Genomic DNA, 16780 nt, shown 5'->3' on the forward strand with positions numbered 1-16780 from the left:
ACCGTCACAAGCCAGAGAAACCATACTGTCACTCACAATGTGAGGTACTGCAAGACGGTGTGTGAGAGAAGAAGGCTACATTCCAAGTGGACTCTATGGACTCAACTTGATGCTGTTTCGAGGACTTGCGTCGCTCACCTTGAACGGAGGCTCGGTCGACCACCTTACGACAACGAACGGGTCCAACGCAGTGTGTCGGCGGTTTCACGGAGCCATGTCCATTGTTTTGGCCGTCCTCCCGGAATAACAGCCGACGAGGGTCGTTATTTTTGTATTTGTCCGGACGATCTGGAGATAGTCAAAACACAAACAGGACCACTTCAGCACCACCTTCCAGCGTCCCCGGCCAAGGGATCCGACACGGCGCGACGGCCGAGACTTCTTGGCTCCGACACGGAGCTGATAGCGTCGCCTCAGCTCCCCAGCTTCTCCAATTCCCAACCCAGTCAGTCCCTTGTGCTATTCCGAATGCCCAGTAACACAGTGTACCTACCTTATCTCAGCACCCAAATCTGACTTTCTCTCGGTCTGTCCCCCAACCCTTCCATTGGGGGCAACTCCCACCACGCACAACAACGTTGCTCCCAGCGAACCGCAGTCCTCGGATTACACAACACGTTTAGACACCACACACGTCTCCCCCTCATCGCACGCCGTCATCTTTGGCCTTTTTTGGGCATCTCAAAGCAGGCTTCCATATTAAGAGGCGAGATCAGATCAGATCAGCTCAGGAACGGCAAGAATCAGCACCTAACGGGCGCCGGCAGCGGTTCGGCGACAAATTGCTGGACTACCTCATGCGACCTTGGAGAGTCATGTTCGGTCGTGCCAAATAACCCACCACCACCCCAATCCCAACTGCATCCCTAGCCGCTCATCCCCTCCCTGCCCTACATTACCCTCCATGACGAAGGAGAGCCCTCGATGGCTCCAAAAGGGCTGCCGCCTCCATCTCGCAGAAGTGCTCAACCAACCGTGTGTGAGCCGTTGAGTTTGCGGACCCCACGCGCCTGCAGATCGCTCGGGTCTGCAAAGTCGCACCAGCGATCTTCTCGCGAGGGTGTCGGTTCCTCCAATGGGTTACCATCGGATATTGAGGATTGGCTGCACCTTCGCCCGGAGCCGTCATATTTCCCTCCCGTCTTGCCGTCTTTCGACCATGACGCCACAACAAGTTGCGCTTTTTTGGGGTCTCTGCATCAAAGGCTGGTCTGATGAGCCTGCCTCGACGAGCCGTCCAAGCATCGTGCGTATGCTGTGAAACCAGTAAAATTCGTCTTCCGGCGACAGTCCGACATGTTTGTCGGGCCAAGCTTGACTTGCCTCCAGGGAGTGGTGAGTGGCATGTCGGCGTTCTCGCCTGTGCGATCATACTTCCGAGTAAAGAAGAGACAGTCCACGCCATGCCATTAAACAGGACCACAGCGCAAGGCCAAACCCATTGACTTGTTCAACATGGCCAGTGTAATGTCAAAGTGGTGGTAAAAGGTGGTTGTAAACTCTTCAGTGGCCTGTACCCTAAACTCAAAGAATCAGCATCCATATCACACGCACTCGATCGCAATGGATATTCACATGGGCTTATGTTTCCTATCCTTATCCTTCTGGTAATTCGCCCTCCACAGTTTCTTCTTGTAACGCTCACATGCAACGTTGATGAGATTCTTGAGGATCTTGTGCTCAAGTCCCCTGTCCTGGGCCGCGTTTTGTAGAAACCAGTTCGTCCTCTGGCATACCTGATGGTTCAATTTTCCGTCCTTCTCTCGGAAGGCCGCCCTTAGCTGGTCGCGGACGACGTATCGAGCTGGCGCCGAGAATTGAACGGCTCGGAGGGCGTTGCGATACAGAATCCTATACCAGAGACGGGCCTTGGCGTTCTGGACTGACGCCATCTTGAGATCACTTCCAAAGTGCTCAGGTGAGGTCTAAGTGAAAATTAATTGAAGGCAATGTAACCGGGGCATGAACGTGAAGGAGATGAAGAATCTAGTTGAAGCTCCTGACTGGTCTGGCGTTCCGGTGTGTGCACGGGCCACTTCGAGATTTCCACCTCGCATGCACTCTGATCCGACCTCACCCAAAAAATTCCATCACGACCACCAGAGCGTCATTCGGTGCAAATCCACGCCCTCTGCCACCACACAAAGCCATCGCCATGGCGCCCCGACTGCCCCCGAGCTGTCTCCAGCTCCTCCGAACCGGGTCGTCCACGACATCCAATGCCGCGCTCGCCGGCCCCCGCCTCCACCTGCTCCCTTTCACCGCGAAGCGAGGTGTAAAGTACGGCTGGTCGACCGCTCCCCCTCGCAGCAAGCCAGCCCGCTTCAATCAGCCGACGGCCGGTCTCCCCGCCCTCACCACCGGTCCCGCCGCCGCCCTCGCTCGCCGCGAGAAGACGACTCCTCTCCGCACCGGCGCCCTCGCGATCAAAAAGGGCATGACCGCCATCTACTACGGCAAGAAGCGCGTCGCCTGCACCGTCCTCCAGCTCGATCAGGTCCAGGTCGTCGCCAACAAGACACGTGAGAAGAACGGTTACTGGGCCGTTCAGATCGGCCTGGGCACCAAGGAACCCCGCAACGTGGACAGGCCGATGCTGGGATACTACGAGGCGAAGGGCATCGCGCCCAAGCGCCACCTCGCCGAGTTCAAGGTCCGCGATGAGAAGGGTCTGCTGCCCGTCGGCTCACAGCTGTTCCCGGACTGGTTCCAGACGGGCCAGTACGTCGATGTGCGCTCCAACTCCCGGGGCATGGGTTTCGCCGGTGGTATGAAGCGCCACGGCTTCGCTGGACAGGAAGCATCGCACGGTAACTCCAAGAACCACCGTACCATCGGTACCACCGGTCCCTCGCAAGGCTCCGGTTCCAGAGTCATGCCGGGCAAGAAGATGCCTGGAAGGATGGGTAACGAGCGGGTGACGGTGCAGAATCTGACGGTGCTGAAGGTGGACAACGAGTTGGGCGTCGTGCTCGTCAAGGGTGCTGTTGGAGGACCCAAGAACTGTCTCGTGCAGATCCAGGATGCGAAGAAGAGGAAGGCGCCGGCATTGCCGTATCGCAAGGAGAAGCTATTGGAGTTGTTGAAGAGCAAGCCGGAGAACAAGGCGAGACTGCAGCAGGCAAGGGAAAGGCACCTGCAACTTAAGGAGATCAGGAACTCAACATTCGTGTAAAGAGTGTTTTCCCATTTTAACCGTTGATGGTATGAGTCCGTGTACTATACATATTGTACATTTACAACCCCCTACGAGGCGCATGACTGGGCGGCTCTCTTCGCCCGAATATCCCAATGACCACCACCTGCTACCGCACTTTTTGACAGCCCATTCCTCGATTCCCTCGCATGACCACTGCCTCGCCCCTTATTTGATGTTCTGCCTAAAGCCTCTCGTCGCCGCCGACGCAGGCTCGTCCAAATCGTCGTCCAGATCCCCACCAACGATGCCCCGGAACGGATCGGCGCCGTCCAGCAGGTCGACCTTGCGGCCGTCGGGCGTCTCCAGGCTCCACTCTGTCGTCTCGAACAAGCCCTTGTGCGACGTCCGGAAGCTGGCAAACTTCATGACGGCCTCGCCCTTGGTGCCCTTGACGCTGAAGCTGATGTCGATGCGTCCGTGCAGCTGGTTCATCTCGCCCGAGATCCACGGGATCTGGTGCTTGAAGTAGACCTCGTCGCCGAGCAGCTCGCGGGCCCGCGGGTTGGTGCGCAGGGCGTACATTGTCGATGCGATCACGGGCGACGACGACTTCTGGTAGTTGAAGATTGCGACGCTGGAGAGGACGATGGCGGCGGCAAAGATGGGGAGCGAGCGGGACCAGCGGAAGGTGATTTGGTTGATATCTACATATAATTACATCGCGACCGTCAGCGCTCTGGGCCAGCAGTAGACAAGCAGGCAGGCGAAGTCAAGGAAGTGAGAGGGAGAGCTTACCAGGAAGCTCTCTATCAGCCCGCCTCTCCATCAAGGGCCCTGATCCCGGCTTCGGCGCCGCAGTTGCCCATCTCCGTTGTGTCTGGTTCCTGAGTTGTGACTGTGGTCGTGCAGCAGCGTTGCGCAGCGAAGAGGCGAGCCGCCTCGTTACTGTTCTTGAAAGCATGTCTGGCAAACTGTATGAACCCTAGCTGTTGCCCAGGAAGTTCCAGATGTCGGGGTCGTGGCGGGACGTTCGTGGTGGTTTGCGACAAAAACTCAGAAAAGACTCCCCGAATCAGGTCATGGAGTTCGCAGCGGTCGGCTTCAGTAGTGGGCGGGCCCAGGCCTAGCTCTGACGCCCCCAATCTTCTGGGCAGGGTCCTCCGCGCAGAGGGGGGGAAAATGAGAGCACCCTTCCCCCAAAAAAGCCTTGCTGAGCTTCGTCCAATCAATTTACGATACGCATCCATGTCCGCATGGCCATTCGGCGCGCGTCATAAGGCTGAGTTGTCATTGCTCTGCGCTGAAGGTTGCCTTTGAAAGCTCCTGCTTGCATTTAGCTGTTTCTTTCCCCTCCTAATTCGCCCGCCTGGTGATATATCTCACCACCACGTTTCCCTTTGCGACGACGGACAAAACACCAGAAAAATACAACGTGGACATCGCGCAAAGCTTCGCGACCGTAACGATACCACTTACAAAACATCACAACCGCACAAAACCCCATCTAGATGGCAGAATCCAGGGGCGCCGGCGCCCGTCTGCGGCGCACATTCCACTACCCCACGGACGACGATTCAGCAGATTCGCAACCCGAAGCCATGGACGAAGAAGGTAAGCGACCACCACCTCCAAACCTCGCCGTCAAATGGCACGGATTGCTGACCTCTGCCCGAACAGAGCAGGAGCAGCTCATCCAGCAACTAGCGGACGACAACGCCGCTCGCAACGCCCAGTTCCGCACCTTTCTCCTCGTCCTGCCGATCCTCACGACGATCCCGTACCTCATCTCGCTATTGCGCCTGACGTCCATGATGGCCTCCCTCCTATCCATCACCTCCCTCTTGTCAACGGCTTACCTCTTACACACCCAGGCGCCAGGAGAGACGGGCATCACCTTTATTGACGCCTGGTCTAGGCCCAAGACGCCGCACACAAGCCCCTCCTCCTCGCTCGAGTCCTCTGTCTCCTCGGTCTCCGGGAGCTCCTCCCAGTATCAGCCCGGCCCTTCGACCACCACGCGTCGGCGCAGACGGAGCTCCTTCTCTTTCACCGAGCAGCACAAGTCCCCTCTGGAGCAGTACCTCCCGTACCTCAACTTGGGCCTCTGCGCGATGCTAGTTTTGACGGGTATGGTGACCAAGTCCGGCGAGAGGGATACCTTCGGGCACGTCGGGCTGGGAAACCTACCTGCGATTGTGTACATAGTCATCATTCTCGCAAAGGTGGTCATGGCCAGCGTCGACCCTGAAAAGGAATTAAGCGCGCTCAAGTATGGTTACAAGGGCGCCTGAGCAGATGCTAACAAAACGGGGGATGGATTTTCACGAATAATGCCAGATTGATGACCTGTAGTCGCTTAAAGCGTGTAATGATTGGGAATCGGAGTTCGGCCAGGAACTGCTCATCAGGGCAGAGCGCGCAAGTCTATTTTCTGAACGACGCGTAATTACAAGACTCTTAAAATATCTATGAAGGCATTACACGTCGATGGACTCATTGAAGCGCAAAACACCATGACTTTTCAGCACACCGTCCACCCCCTTAGGCAACCTCGGGAATGGGTCAGAGAGGATGTTGTTATTTGAAGGGTCCAGCGACTTGTCCGTGACGAGCGCCAGTCCATGTGACTTGATGGCATCAACCAAAGCAGGGACCATTTCCTGGATATTGTTAGCGGGCAATGTCAAAGCATCCAAGGAAACGAGCGTTACACACCAATAGTCTTGAGCAGCAAATCAAACCCATGAAGTTATTGCTCTGCGCAATCCTGACAACCTCCTTGATCGACGCAGACCTGCGTCCATGGCTCTGAATAATGTCTGGTGGAGACATTGAGTCTTCCCGGCCAAGATCGTTACACAAGAAAACTGGGAAGTTTGGTTGCTTCCAGTTGAGTGCCGTACAGAGACTTGGGTTGTATGAGCTGAAGACAACAGACCGGACCGACTCGAGGGACTGGGCTCTTTGGGCGCGCGCATGATCGAACACAATCGTAAGCAAGGAGTCGACGAATGTGTTGAGATCCTGCGACGGCCCAAGGCCCTGGGTCCGCTCCTCTTCCGGCGTTGGGTAGAGGACCTGGATATTGACATGCATTCCGTGGGGAAGCAAAGCCAATGCCTCGTTGAGAGGAATGCCTGCCGTGGCCAGAACACGATGGACATCAGCGATCGCGTCCAGTGGCTTCGACGGCAGCGAGGACAGCTCGTCTCGGCTTGGGCTTTTAGACGTGATGGTGTTGAATTGCTCCATCGTTAACCTCGAGATTGGCAAATCTATTCCGCCGCATGGGATTGTCCACCTAGGCCACAAGACTGGTACCCCATCGCTGGTGTGCTGGACAAACAACCGAACAAAGTCTCCAGACAGACTCGAGCCCGTCACAAATGTGCTTGGGCTGCGGTCAAACTGACTTGTTGCCTTCCAATACGTCTCGAAATCGGTGATCTCCAGCGGCTTTCCATTGAAGGGTTTAATGACCTGCGTGTGGAAGCTGATCTGACCGATTGCGCGCAGTCTGGGGTCGAACAAAGGCAGACAGCATTTTCCGGAGCTGCTGAGCAGCGCCTTGAACGTATTCGGGAGTGCCACCGTCTTGGCAATGATCTTCGCGCCATAGGTCGGAAAGACGTCGAAGTCCAGGGTAAAGGACTCGAGGTTATCAATTTGAAAGGAAACGAGCCGGGTATCTTCTTGGAAAGGCAGCATGATGTTCTTGGGAATGAGATCAGAAACCTTGGACGAGATGGTGAGGCGTGCAGCGGGATATTTGCCATCGTGGAAGAACACCAGCGGCTGGTCCCCGTTCTCTTCGAAGCTAATTTGAATGACAGTCTTTGTGTCCAGGAAGTTATGTCCGTAGCGGCGCAGCGGTATTATGGGCGGTGGGAGCTCAAGTTCGGGGATGGCGTCGGGATCGAGGGCCATCGGCTCAGGTCCACTGCTCGTCAGCATTGGAACTAAACTTCCGGAATGTGTAACCATCGGGCTTGGTTTTGTCCTCGCGTTGTAGGGAGTCAGTAGCTTCATACACTCCAAATGGCCTTCCCAGGCTGCGTAGTACATTGCCGGCAGGTCTTTTTCGTCGACGATGTTTGGATCGGCTCCAACTTCCAAGAGAGCATGTAGGCACGGCACGTTGCCTTCGCTCGCAGCATGAACCAGCGGTGTCCATCCATATAGCTTGTCAATCTGATCGAGGTTTGCGCCGTAGTTCTTCAGCAAAAGCAAGAGCTCTGGCCGTTGCCCGGACCGAGCAACAAGATGTTGGGGATAGAGTCCTTCGGCGTCGGGGAGGATCTGTGCCCCATGCTTGAGCAGCAATTCCACGATTGCCAGCGAACCGTGCTCGCATGCAAGATTAAGTGGTACATGGTCTGCGTCGGACACTGGGTCGATGCGGGCGGACTTCACCAGAAGTCGTTCAACACACTGCAGATGTCCGTGGATTATCGAGTGTACAAGCGGCGTAAAGTTGTCGTGGTCGATCAGATCAATCGTTTGGGCATTCGCTGCAACCCAAGATTAGCAAACTCGCCCACGGGCACAAGCTCAACTTCTTCAACTTACCAGTGGAGAGAGCATCGAGCATGTCCAAGCGGCCATGCATGCTGGCGTAATGCAAAGGGACCCTGCCATACACGTCGGTACGGTCGACGGCAACGCCTTTAGTGATGCCATACTCGAGAACGAAATTGTTTCCGTAGATGGCAGCTTGGTGTAGGCAATTCCTCTCGTTGATGTCATCTTCCGACTGAATGTCAACCAAGCCCGTTTCAAGTAGAACCTGCAGGGTTTCCTTCGGTGCTTCATGGATTGCTGCAAGAAAAGTCCTGGTAATTCTTTCCATCAGAGAGAGTTCGGATCCTGAGGACGAACCAGCCGCCGCAGACCGCATCCGAACGAGCAGATCTCTCAACGCCTCCAGGTTCCCGGAGATTACGGTATCAAGCAGCAGCGTGTCGGCATCGCCCTCGTCGGTCCCAAGCAGATGTTGACTGCTCACGATGTGGTCATTTCGGGGTTCAAAGGTGACATGGTCTCCCTCGGCCCAAGCTCCGAGCTCTTGTAGGCTGGTCGTCGCCTGGTCGGAGAGCTCGCTAATGACGGTGGCATTGAAGAAGGGCTGAACTTCCACCGCCCTGGAGAGGTAGAGTTCCTTGGTTTTGGACTTCGATGTCTTGTCCCACTTTTTGAGGATTTTGGAGAAGGCGGTACCGTTGATCTCAACAAACTGCTGGAGCTTGTTCAGGTCACTAGCGAACTGTTGGAAGCCCTCTTCGAGCGTGGTGAACTTGGCTGATCGTCTGGAAACGCCATTACGCGACTGCAACACCTTTTTCTTGTCGAGAAGAGTCTTCAAGCGGACCTTGAGCTAATAAGGGGTTAAGACAAGTCGAGCGAGACATTGCAGACAAAGGAAAACAAGTGCATACCTCGGCCTCCTTTTGCAAATAGAAGGCATTGACCTTTTCGAGCTCTCGTTCCTGTTCAAGAGTTAGCAGGTATGGTGGGATATTCATTGCACTGACCCATGGTCGAGACTTACCAGTTGGAAGAAGAAGGTGGCCTTGTTGGCCTGAAGAGCAGCCTGGGAGTCTATAGATATTGCGGAGCGCAGAGGATCAATTTGTGCGCTCAACGTGGGCGTAGCCGACAGCTTCTTGATCAGCTAGAATACGGCCCGGTGTCAGTTGCAATGCCGTGTGTTATTTGGTTAATGTCATGGGGGGTTGCTCCATCCCCTAACCCCTGAGGGGGTGGTTTTGGGTACCGAGTGACTAAGTCCTCGGAGGGTGCTCTGCATTTTTTTCTGTGGTCTCTTCACCACGCGCCGCCCAAAGCGGATGAGCACCGGGGATGAGATCGAAGAAACAGATTTGGGTTCCCTGAAATGTCTTCACATACCTTCTTGAGAGCCTTGTAGTTGACGAAACTTGCGGCATACTCTGGGACCTCAAGCTGACGCTTCTGAATTTGCTTGCCGAACTTCCTGTATAGATGTCAGCGTACGCCTGCGCCAGTGCCTTGAGCACTTATAAGACGGGCTGCAGAAGAACTCATGGACGAGACTCACATGATGGACGGACGTCCGTGAGATCACGGCGTCCAAAGGCGATGGAATGCGCTTGAACAGCAACGATATGCTATCACTCCAGTACTTGCAAGCCGGAGGTAGTAGTCTGCAGGCGGATGTATGCAGAATGACAGAAAAGAGCTCTGCCAACTTGCGTCTGTCGCCGCGGCAGGCAAGGTGGGTGACTGCCACAAGGATGTACTGGGTGACGTCGACGGGCGGCAACAGTGTCTTGGACACGGCTGAAAGAAGGATCAGATTCGCACGTGGGGGCTCTTGGGTGGCGTGAGTTGCTTGTGGGAAGAGAAGACCGCTCAAGGTGTTGGTTGCCCTGGGTGTTCTCTTGCAGGCTGGAATGATGAGACCCGTGGGAGAGCAGGATGGAGCGACAGTCGAGACCAAGTATAGACTCAACTCGAAGAAGACTAGAAGCTGTTGATTGAGTCAGAAAACAGATCTCTCAAACGAATAAACAGAACATAAGCATTCGGGGGTGGTGTTCTGTCCCGCAGCGAGCTGGCCGCTTGGCCCATACAGGTACGAAGTAACTGGAGCTCTGGACTTCGGAACATGCGCGGGAGGAGAAGGACCCCTGAAGAGGTATCCATACAGAGAGAACAACTCAGGCTGCGTAAGACGCCTCAAGCGAGCGAGAATGGAGATGTTGGTGGGGGCTAGGCTGAAGCTATCCCGGGCGTGCCTCGGTGCTCGGTGACTGCTATGTTGAGGTGCAAGAAGGGGGGGGGGGGGGGGGGGCCTGCCCACCCCAAANGGGGGGGGGGGGGGGGGGGGGGGGGGGGGGGGGGGGGGGGGGGGGGGGGGGGGGGGGGCCTGTCCAACGCATAGAGCATGGCATGGGTATGGCCAGATGTAATGTATGGGAGCAGTTACGACGAGTAGGTAAGAGAAACCAAGACGAGAGGCTGCGTGGGGGCATCGAGAGTGGTGAATGGACGTGCATAGTTGCTGGCAGCGGAGGGCAATATCCCATGTCAGCGCCAGTTTTGCCCGTTGGGCTCCTAATACCCCGGCGACACTGTCGGTCCAGGGCTGTCTTATCCAAGTTTGGATCCCCAGATGGCAGGGCACGATCTGGCCGGTAGCTCGTGATGTATTGATCATGGCAGGGGTGTCAGGTAAAGTAGCAAACTGCTGGGCCGGGTCGACAAGGACTAATTGGAACCAGCCAGGCGTGTTGGTTTCTGTTACCACCTCCCTTGCCAGAAGGGGATTACAACAACGGAGGCGCCGTTGACGGGAATAGCAGCCAGTGTTCGATATGTGAAAGCGGAATTGAGGCTTAAGCAAGGATAGAGGTGTAATAAGCGATCATTGAAAGGACTGCAACGCCAACCAAATTTGACTTGCAGCGAATCGGAGAAGATCACGAGGGGTCTGCAAGAGGAATGGCAACGCTTACCAGGCGAAAGAGGAAGACGAACCAAGGACTTGTACTTGGAGTTGCTGCAGCTAGGTAGATGGCGGTTGGCGGCGTTCGGATGCCAATGAGACGGTGTCGTTGCGGCGCGGGTGGTGGCCCTGGTTTGGCTACCTAGGTATGCGCGAAAGTGAGATATGAGGTAAGTCTGGATAACCGTCGAGGTTCAAGCAAGGTGGGAAAGGTGAATTGCGTTCTGCAACTCTGCCAGTTGCGGGATCCGAGGACGTTGCAGAGAAACCAGCAGGGTAACCAGAAGAGGGCAGAGGAACGTATGGCGGCGTAAGGGAGATGTAGAGCGGCACCTCGGGTCTAGGTAGATCTAGAGTTCGGGTCGGGTATTCGCATGGGTAAGGTAGGTAGGTATGAGTGAGGCGTTGACGCAGGCGAGGTGTGCCTTCTCTCGCTTTCTCTCTCTCTCCCGGTCTTCCTCTTTCTCGCTGGACCTGTCAGGCAAGCTCCATGGACCACGGGCAGGCTCTCCAAAGTCGACCTGAATGGAGACTGGGGGACCAAGGCAAGGTGGGTAGGGTTGGTCAGTGGTTGGCATCCGTGGTGTAGTAAGGTAGGTAGGTAGGTAGCGACTGGGGACCGGAGCAGAACCTTGCACTAGAACCCAACCCAAGCCCGTGAAATCCAATGGTCGCCGGCCGGCTCTTGGCCAACCACTGCGCCGGTCTGTCCAATTGGAGGGGCTGAGCAGCAACAGCGACGGCCAAATTGTGGGGCATTCAGCCGGTGCGCTGTTGACCATCCCGATCATCCTCCAGCGACCCCCTGCTGCTGCTGCTGCTGCTGCTGCTGCTGCTGCTGCTGCTGCTGCTGCTGCTGCTGCTGCTGCTGCTGCCGCTGCCGCTGCCGCTGCCGCTACTGGACTCGCCCATCCTTGACACTCACACTGAACTGCCCGCTAGTGTTAGCGACGGGCAGGTGCGGGGTACCTCTCGCAGCTCTGCACCCTTGCACGTCGCACTGCAACAGACGTCTTTGCTCTCACGTATCGCTACTTGGGCAGTCCATAAACATGTTGTACTGGGCAAGTCTCCCAACGCAGACGTCGATGGGCCACTTGGCTGCATCGCGAACACCTGTCGTCTTCAGGTAACCCGAGCATATGCCTACCTACCTACTCCGGAAGCTTCACGCGACGGCTCATAAGACGAGAAAACAGAATGGGTGACATGCCCTGCACGCAGTCTCGACGCATATCTACCTAGTAGCTAGGTGTCCGTACATGAGGAGCACACGAACATGGCAGAACCTAGACGTGGTAACTTCACACAACATCAAAAACGCTCGTGCGCTTCCAGGCCAGGTAAGAGAGCTGTCGAGGAGTTGAGCACGTGGGGTTTCCTGACTTGCTTTTTCGTGGATCGTGGAGACAAGAATGCTCTCTCATGGTAGAATCCTCCCCGACGCTCGTGTCGAGCCCTGCAGCCAGCTAGCTGTACCTCTAGCCGCAGGCCAACCAAGGCAAGGCACCTTTGCTTCACTTGGTTGGAACCGTACGTATGGCCTACGTCTTCTGCGTACTTCGTGTGTACTTGCCTGTAACAGGTAAAAGTAGTTGGGTACTTGTTTTCAGAAGCGGCACAGCTTGCTTGCTCAAGGATGAACCGTGGTAGGCCCCCCCTCCTCTTCGCGTCACCCCTCAAAGCCAAGTCTTCAGATCGCCGGCCAATAGCGCCTCGCGGATGAACCACGTTTTCTGCTCGACATGCCAAGTGCGAGGCTGAATCCCCAAGACGCCATGTCGACACATATGCCAACGACATGCTTCCGAGCACTCGAAATTCAAGAAACCAGAAAGAATTTTCCGCGCCAAAACATGCACCCTAAGGGCCTGATCGGCTCAAAGTTGTAATGCTGCTTTTCTAGTCAAACTGGCCACTATGGATACCAAAAAAACAAAATAATCTAATTCTTTTAGGCAACTATACCTCTTCTAGTAGGAGATTTACGTGGGGTGAGTTATATATAATCTAGGCGAAGTTATATAAAGTTACCCCCCTAGTTAAGTATATATATCCCTTAGTAGGGGTTAAAAAAGCCCCTAAAAAGCTAAAAAATAAGCCTTTTTACTAACCTATCTCTTCTAGCTATACTACCTCTTAATATATTATTCTACTTAGATCCTACTAACGTAATAGACCTTAAAAAGGATTACTAAGTACTTAGCGCCCTATTAGCTAGGATTTTAGAGGAGCTATTTAATAATAATAATAATAATAATAATATTAATAGGTATACTCTACTAAAGGTCTACTATCTTACTACTATTTAATAGGGGGTTAAAGTTACTATTACTATAGCTATAGACTTTTTAAATAGTACTAATAATAACTTTAGAGACCTATTTTAGTTAATAAAGTTAGAGTTTAAAGCTCTTATTAACTAGCTAAGGTAGTAGTATTTATTTATTAATATGAGGTACTAGATAGTAGAGTAAAAGTTATTAATCTTTTTATATATTGCTAGCTACTTAGCGATATAGTAAAATATAGCCTCATACTTCTATATAGTATAAAGTACTATATTAAAGGTCTTCTATGAGGTATTAGTAGCCCTCTATACCCTCTATAAGTACTTTATGAAGTTACTACTATAGTTATATATATTAAGAGTTATTAAGCTTAACTTAAAGATATACTAGTTTAATAGCTATATTAAAGCTTTTAATAGTACCTATATCTTAGTATTTATTACTACTAACAACTAAAAGAGGTTTTATAATTAGAAGGGTTAATTAACATAAAACATACTAGTAGTAGTAGATTTTAATTACCTTTTTATATATATACTTATTAGTATAGAAGGGTTACTAAATAATATAACCTTACTTAACTAAGTGTTAGTATGCTCTTTTTTAATACCTAACAGTAAGTACTACCTTACTAATAGTAGCTTTATTTATAACCTAAGAGGTATTATAGTACTATTTGAAGGTAAGAGATATTATCTTAAAGAGTTTAGTAATAATATACTAGAGAGTATAAAGGAGTTATATAACTTATAGTATATAAGGCTGAGGATAAAGGTTAAGAAAGTATTTAAGGTTTTAAAGAGGGTTTTTATAATCTTATATAGAGAGGTACCTAAGTATAACTTTAATATATAAGTTAGGATTATATATACTATAACTAAGCTATATAACTTTATTAAAATTAGAGAGTGAGATATATAAGTAGAAGTAGAAACTTATAAGAGTAGTAATAAGGCTGAAATCCTCTAAGTAGCGCAAGAGAGGGCTAATAAAGTTATAAGAGAAAAAAGAGGCTTAGAGATTTATTAGTAGATAGCAGTTTAGACCTAATAGGTATAGGATAGTAAGTAGTTAGTAGTTAGTAAGTTAATATAGTTATTAAAAGTGATAATATAGGTAGTCTCTTAATATGATATTTAGCCTCTTTTTTTAACCTTACCCCTACTATAAATTAACTAATAAGAGCAATAAGAAGCTCTTATCGCCTTATTAAAGTAATCTTTTTAATACTAACTTAATAATATATAGGGTAAAATTAGGAGTAGAGTAATTCTATTAGTCTAAAAAAAATTAAGGTTTCTTTAGCATTAAATTAAGTTAATATTAGACTCTTTACTGCCCTCAGCTTAGCTATAAATATCTCCTTTATTAACTTTAATTATAAGCCTTAAAATACTATATTTTTCTAATAACACTAACCTTATAATATATAGAAAGGCGTAGAAGCTAGAAGTATATATTAGATTAGCTTTAAAGTACTTATATACTCTCACTAAGCTGTTACTACTAAGTTTTTTGCTATATTTACTTATATAGACCTTAATTACCTTTACGATAGCTTCACCACCTCCTGTTACAATATTATTAAGCTTATTATGCTAGATATATACTAACTCTATTTTTACCTCTAACTTAGCTTATACTGCTACTATCTTTTTATTAATTAATTAACTACCTTTAAATCTATTAAGTATATTATTTGCTACGCCTAGGCTTTTAGTATATTTATTAAGATCCTAGTTAGTAGTATGCTACCTCTTATATAGTTATATTAGAGTTTAAAGCTAACTACTACTCTTATTAGGTATAATGTTATTATTATTATTATTATAGCCCTACCTTCTAAGATCTCTAACCTCTATGATATTATTACCTATTAACTTAGTGTTTAACTAGATATTATTATAGAGGCTATAGATAAATAGTATACCCTTACTCTATAGGCTTTTATACTTCTTATTCTTAGTAACTTAGTTATCCTATATAGCTTTAGTTACTAAGATCTTACTACTCTTATTATTATATTTAGTACCTAACTTATTAACTAGCTAGAGGGCTCTTTTATATAACTAGTATATATTACCCTACTTTATAGTTAAGTTCTTAATTATAAATAGATCTCTTACCTTAGGGAAGGTTAACTTTATTACTAATAATATACTAACTATTACCTTATATAGGTTAGAGAGTTTATTACTCCTCTTTATAATATAATTATACTCTAGCTTAATAGCATTAAGCTAAAAGAACTTCTTAATATACTCTCTTTACTATATAAGCTTTTTTAGTTTAGATATAAAAGGCTAAGTATCTTCTATATTATCTTCTTAAGTATTCTTAGCCTATATTTTATTAAGTTAAGTCTTATCTAGTAGGGTATTATCAAACTATATATTATTAAATAAGTTAAGTTAAGAGTCTATTAGTTAGGTATTTAGCTTAAGCTTATCAGTAAGGTTAGCTATATTAGAGTTACTATTAGATAGCACTTTAAAGTTACCTATAGTTTTATCGTTAAGCAGGCTACTTAGAGCTATAAGATCTCTTAGCGCTATAGCGTTGAGGAGGCTATCACCTAGCTTAGTAAACTTTTAGCTAGTAGAACGTATAAGTTAATATTTACCCCCTTATACGTGTGAATAGGAGGGTATAATAAGCTCTAAGGGACTGTTTACATAAGTTTATATATCATTTCGCTTATATAAGGTATATCTAGACTGACCCACGCTATAGCCCCACCCGCCATAAGTCTCAGAAGTCCTAACTTGACCAGAAAAGCAGCATTGCAACTTTGAGCCGATCAGGCCCTAAGTGTCTTTTCCCCTCCGGAACTGACATTTTCTCTCCTCAGAGTGCTGAAGCCTAAGCCCGGAATACTTACTCCGTCTCTTCTGGGCAACCGTGAGAAAGCCACGGCATATCACCTTTGAAGTCCACCGTAATGCTCCGACAGCTGTCTACTCTCTCTCTCTCTCTCTTTCTTCATTGCTCAACTCACTTACCTATGTCTGGGTACCCTCACCGCACCCCAAATTCCGTATTTCCGCTGGAAACCACCTTACTCCGCAGAGGAGACCACAATTCTGGAGCACGTTCATAACATTAGCTAAGCAAGATGGTCCCTGGGAAAAAGAAGAAAGGAAAAATAAAGAAGAAAAAAAAACGGCACAACCGACGACAGCCAGTATCGTGGTCCCCAAAGTGCAACGCCGCCAGCAGCAGAAATGCGAGACGGAATCCAACTCGTACGGAAGTAGCCGGGCTGCTGGGCAGAAAAAAAACCGAAAAACAAATTTGATGCGGGGCGGACAAACGAGCTCCCCTCACCATGCAGCAACCTCCAATTCGTTAGGTCGTCTGCTCTGCTCCACGTCCCTGCCTTTCAAGGTAGTAAACTTCAAGCCGTTGAGGGACTTTGAAAATGGCAACCCCTCAGTAGGTAGCATTGAGATCGTAACAATCGTCATGCAGTCGGCCCGGTAATAAAACCCGAGTGCCTCTCTCTTCAGATCGCTCGTCAAGCGGGTCCCTTGTCTTCAACTGCGACGTTACCTACTGCAGTGCCGTCCGTCCTATTCTCGGCTTCTACCCAGCTTGGCTCAACATAGCATCGCCTTCTACCGGAAGTCCAGACTTCGGGGTCTGGCCAGCTCTTTGATGACCGGACCCTGCCCTTGACGACCCCCCGTTTACATCCGCGTGTTGCCGTGTCATTCACCGGGACAATGTTCCACTTCCGACGACGGGTTTCCGCAGACGACATGTCTCACGACGACGTCAGATGCAGATCTCTCACTGATTCGTCCTCTCTTACCATCTCTCAACACGACACGCGGACTTCGCCGACAATATTTACCTCCGTCC

At 50.1% G+C, this 16780-nt stretch overlaps 5 protein-coding genes across 5 annotated transcripts; 2 read left to right on the top strand and 3 right to left on the bottom strand.

Moving 5' to 3' along the window:
• Positions 1-1571: 1571 nt before the first annotated feature.
• GCG54_00002111 (uncharacterized protein) lies at positions 1572-1892 on the bottom strand (the record flags this gene model as incomplete). Its single annotated transcript, XM_045402208.1, has 1 exon — positions 1572-1892. The coding sequence occupies one exon, from the start codon at positions 1890-1892 to the stop codon at positions 1572-1574; it is 321 nt and encodes a 106-aa protein (XP_045258570.1).
• A 263-nt stretch (positions 1893-2155) lies between these two features.
• On the top strand, positions 2156-3175 carry GCG54_00002112 (54S ribosomal protein L9; the record flags this gene model as incomplete). Its single annotated transcript, XM_045402209.1, has 1 exon — positions 2156-3175. The coding sequence occupies one exon, from the start codon at positions 2156-2158 to the stop codon at positions 3173-3175; it is 1020 nt and encodes a 339-aa protein (XP_045258571.1).
• A 189-nt stretch (positions 3176-3364) lies between these two features.
• On the bottom strand, positions 3365-4100 carry GCG54_00002113 (uncharacterized protein; the record flags this gene model as incomplete). The annotated part of the gene is made up of 2 exons (XM_045402210.1): positions 3365-3843; positions 3935-4100. 2 exons carry the CDS (start codon positions 4098-4100, stop codon positions 3365-3367), a joined length of 645 nt encoding a protein of 214 aa, XP_045258572.1.
• A 547-nt stretch (positions 4101-4647) lies between these two features.
• Positions 4648-5430, top strand: GCG54_00002114 (uncharacterized protein; the record flags this gene model as incomplete). Its single annotated transcript, XM_045402211.1, has 2 exons — positions 4648-4750; positions 4817-5430. 2 exons carry the CDS (start codon positions 4648-4650, stop codon positions 5428-5430), a joined length of 717 nt encoding a protein of 238 aa, XP_045258573.1.
• A 186-nt stretch (positions 5431-5616) lies between these two features.
• On the bottom strand, positions 5617-9696 carry GCG54_00002115 (Ankyrin repeat protein nuc-2; the record flags this gene model as incomplete). The annotated part of the gene is made up of 9 exons (XM_045402212.1): positions 5617-5799; positions 5855-7650; positions 7709-7957; positions 8018-8513; positions 8575-8625; positions 8688-8729; positions 9047-9131; positions 9229-9640; positions 9690-9696. 9 exons carry the CDS (start codon positions 9694-9696, stop codon positions 5617-5619), a joined length of 3321 nt encoding a protein of 1106 aa, XP_045258574.1.
• Between the last annotated feature and the right edge of the window lie 7084 nt (positions 9697-16780).

The sequence above is a fragment of the Colletotrichum gloeosporioides genome (genome assembly GCF_011800055.1).
Source record: "Colletotrichum gloeosporioides strain Lc1 chromosome Unknown consensus_84, whole genome shotgun sequence".
Classification (NCBI taxonomy): domain Eukaryota; kingdom Fungi; phylum Ascomycota; class Sordariomycetes; order Glomerellales; family Glomerellaceae; genus Colletotrichum; species Colletotrichum gloeosporioides.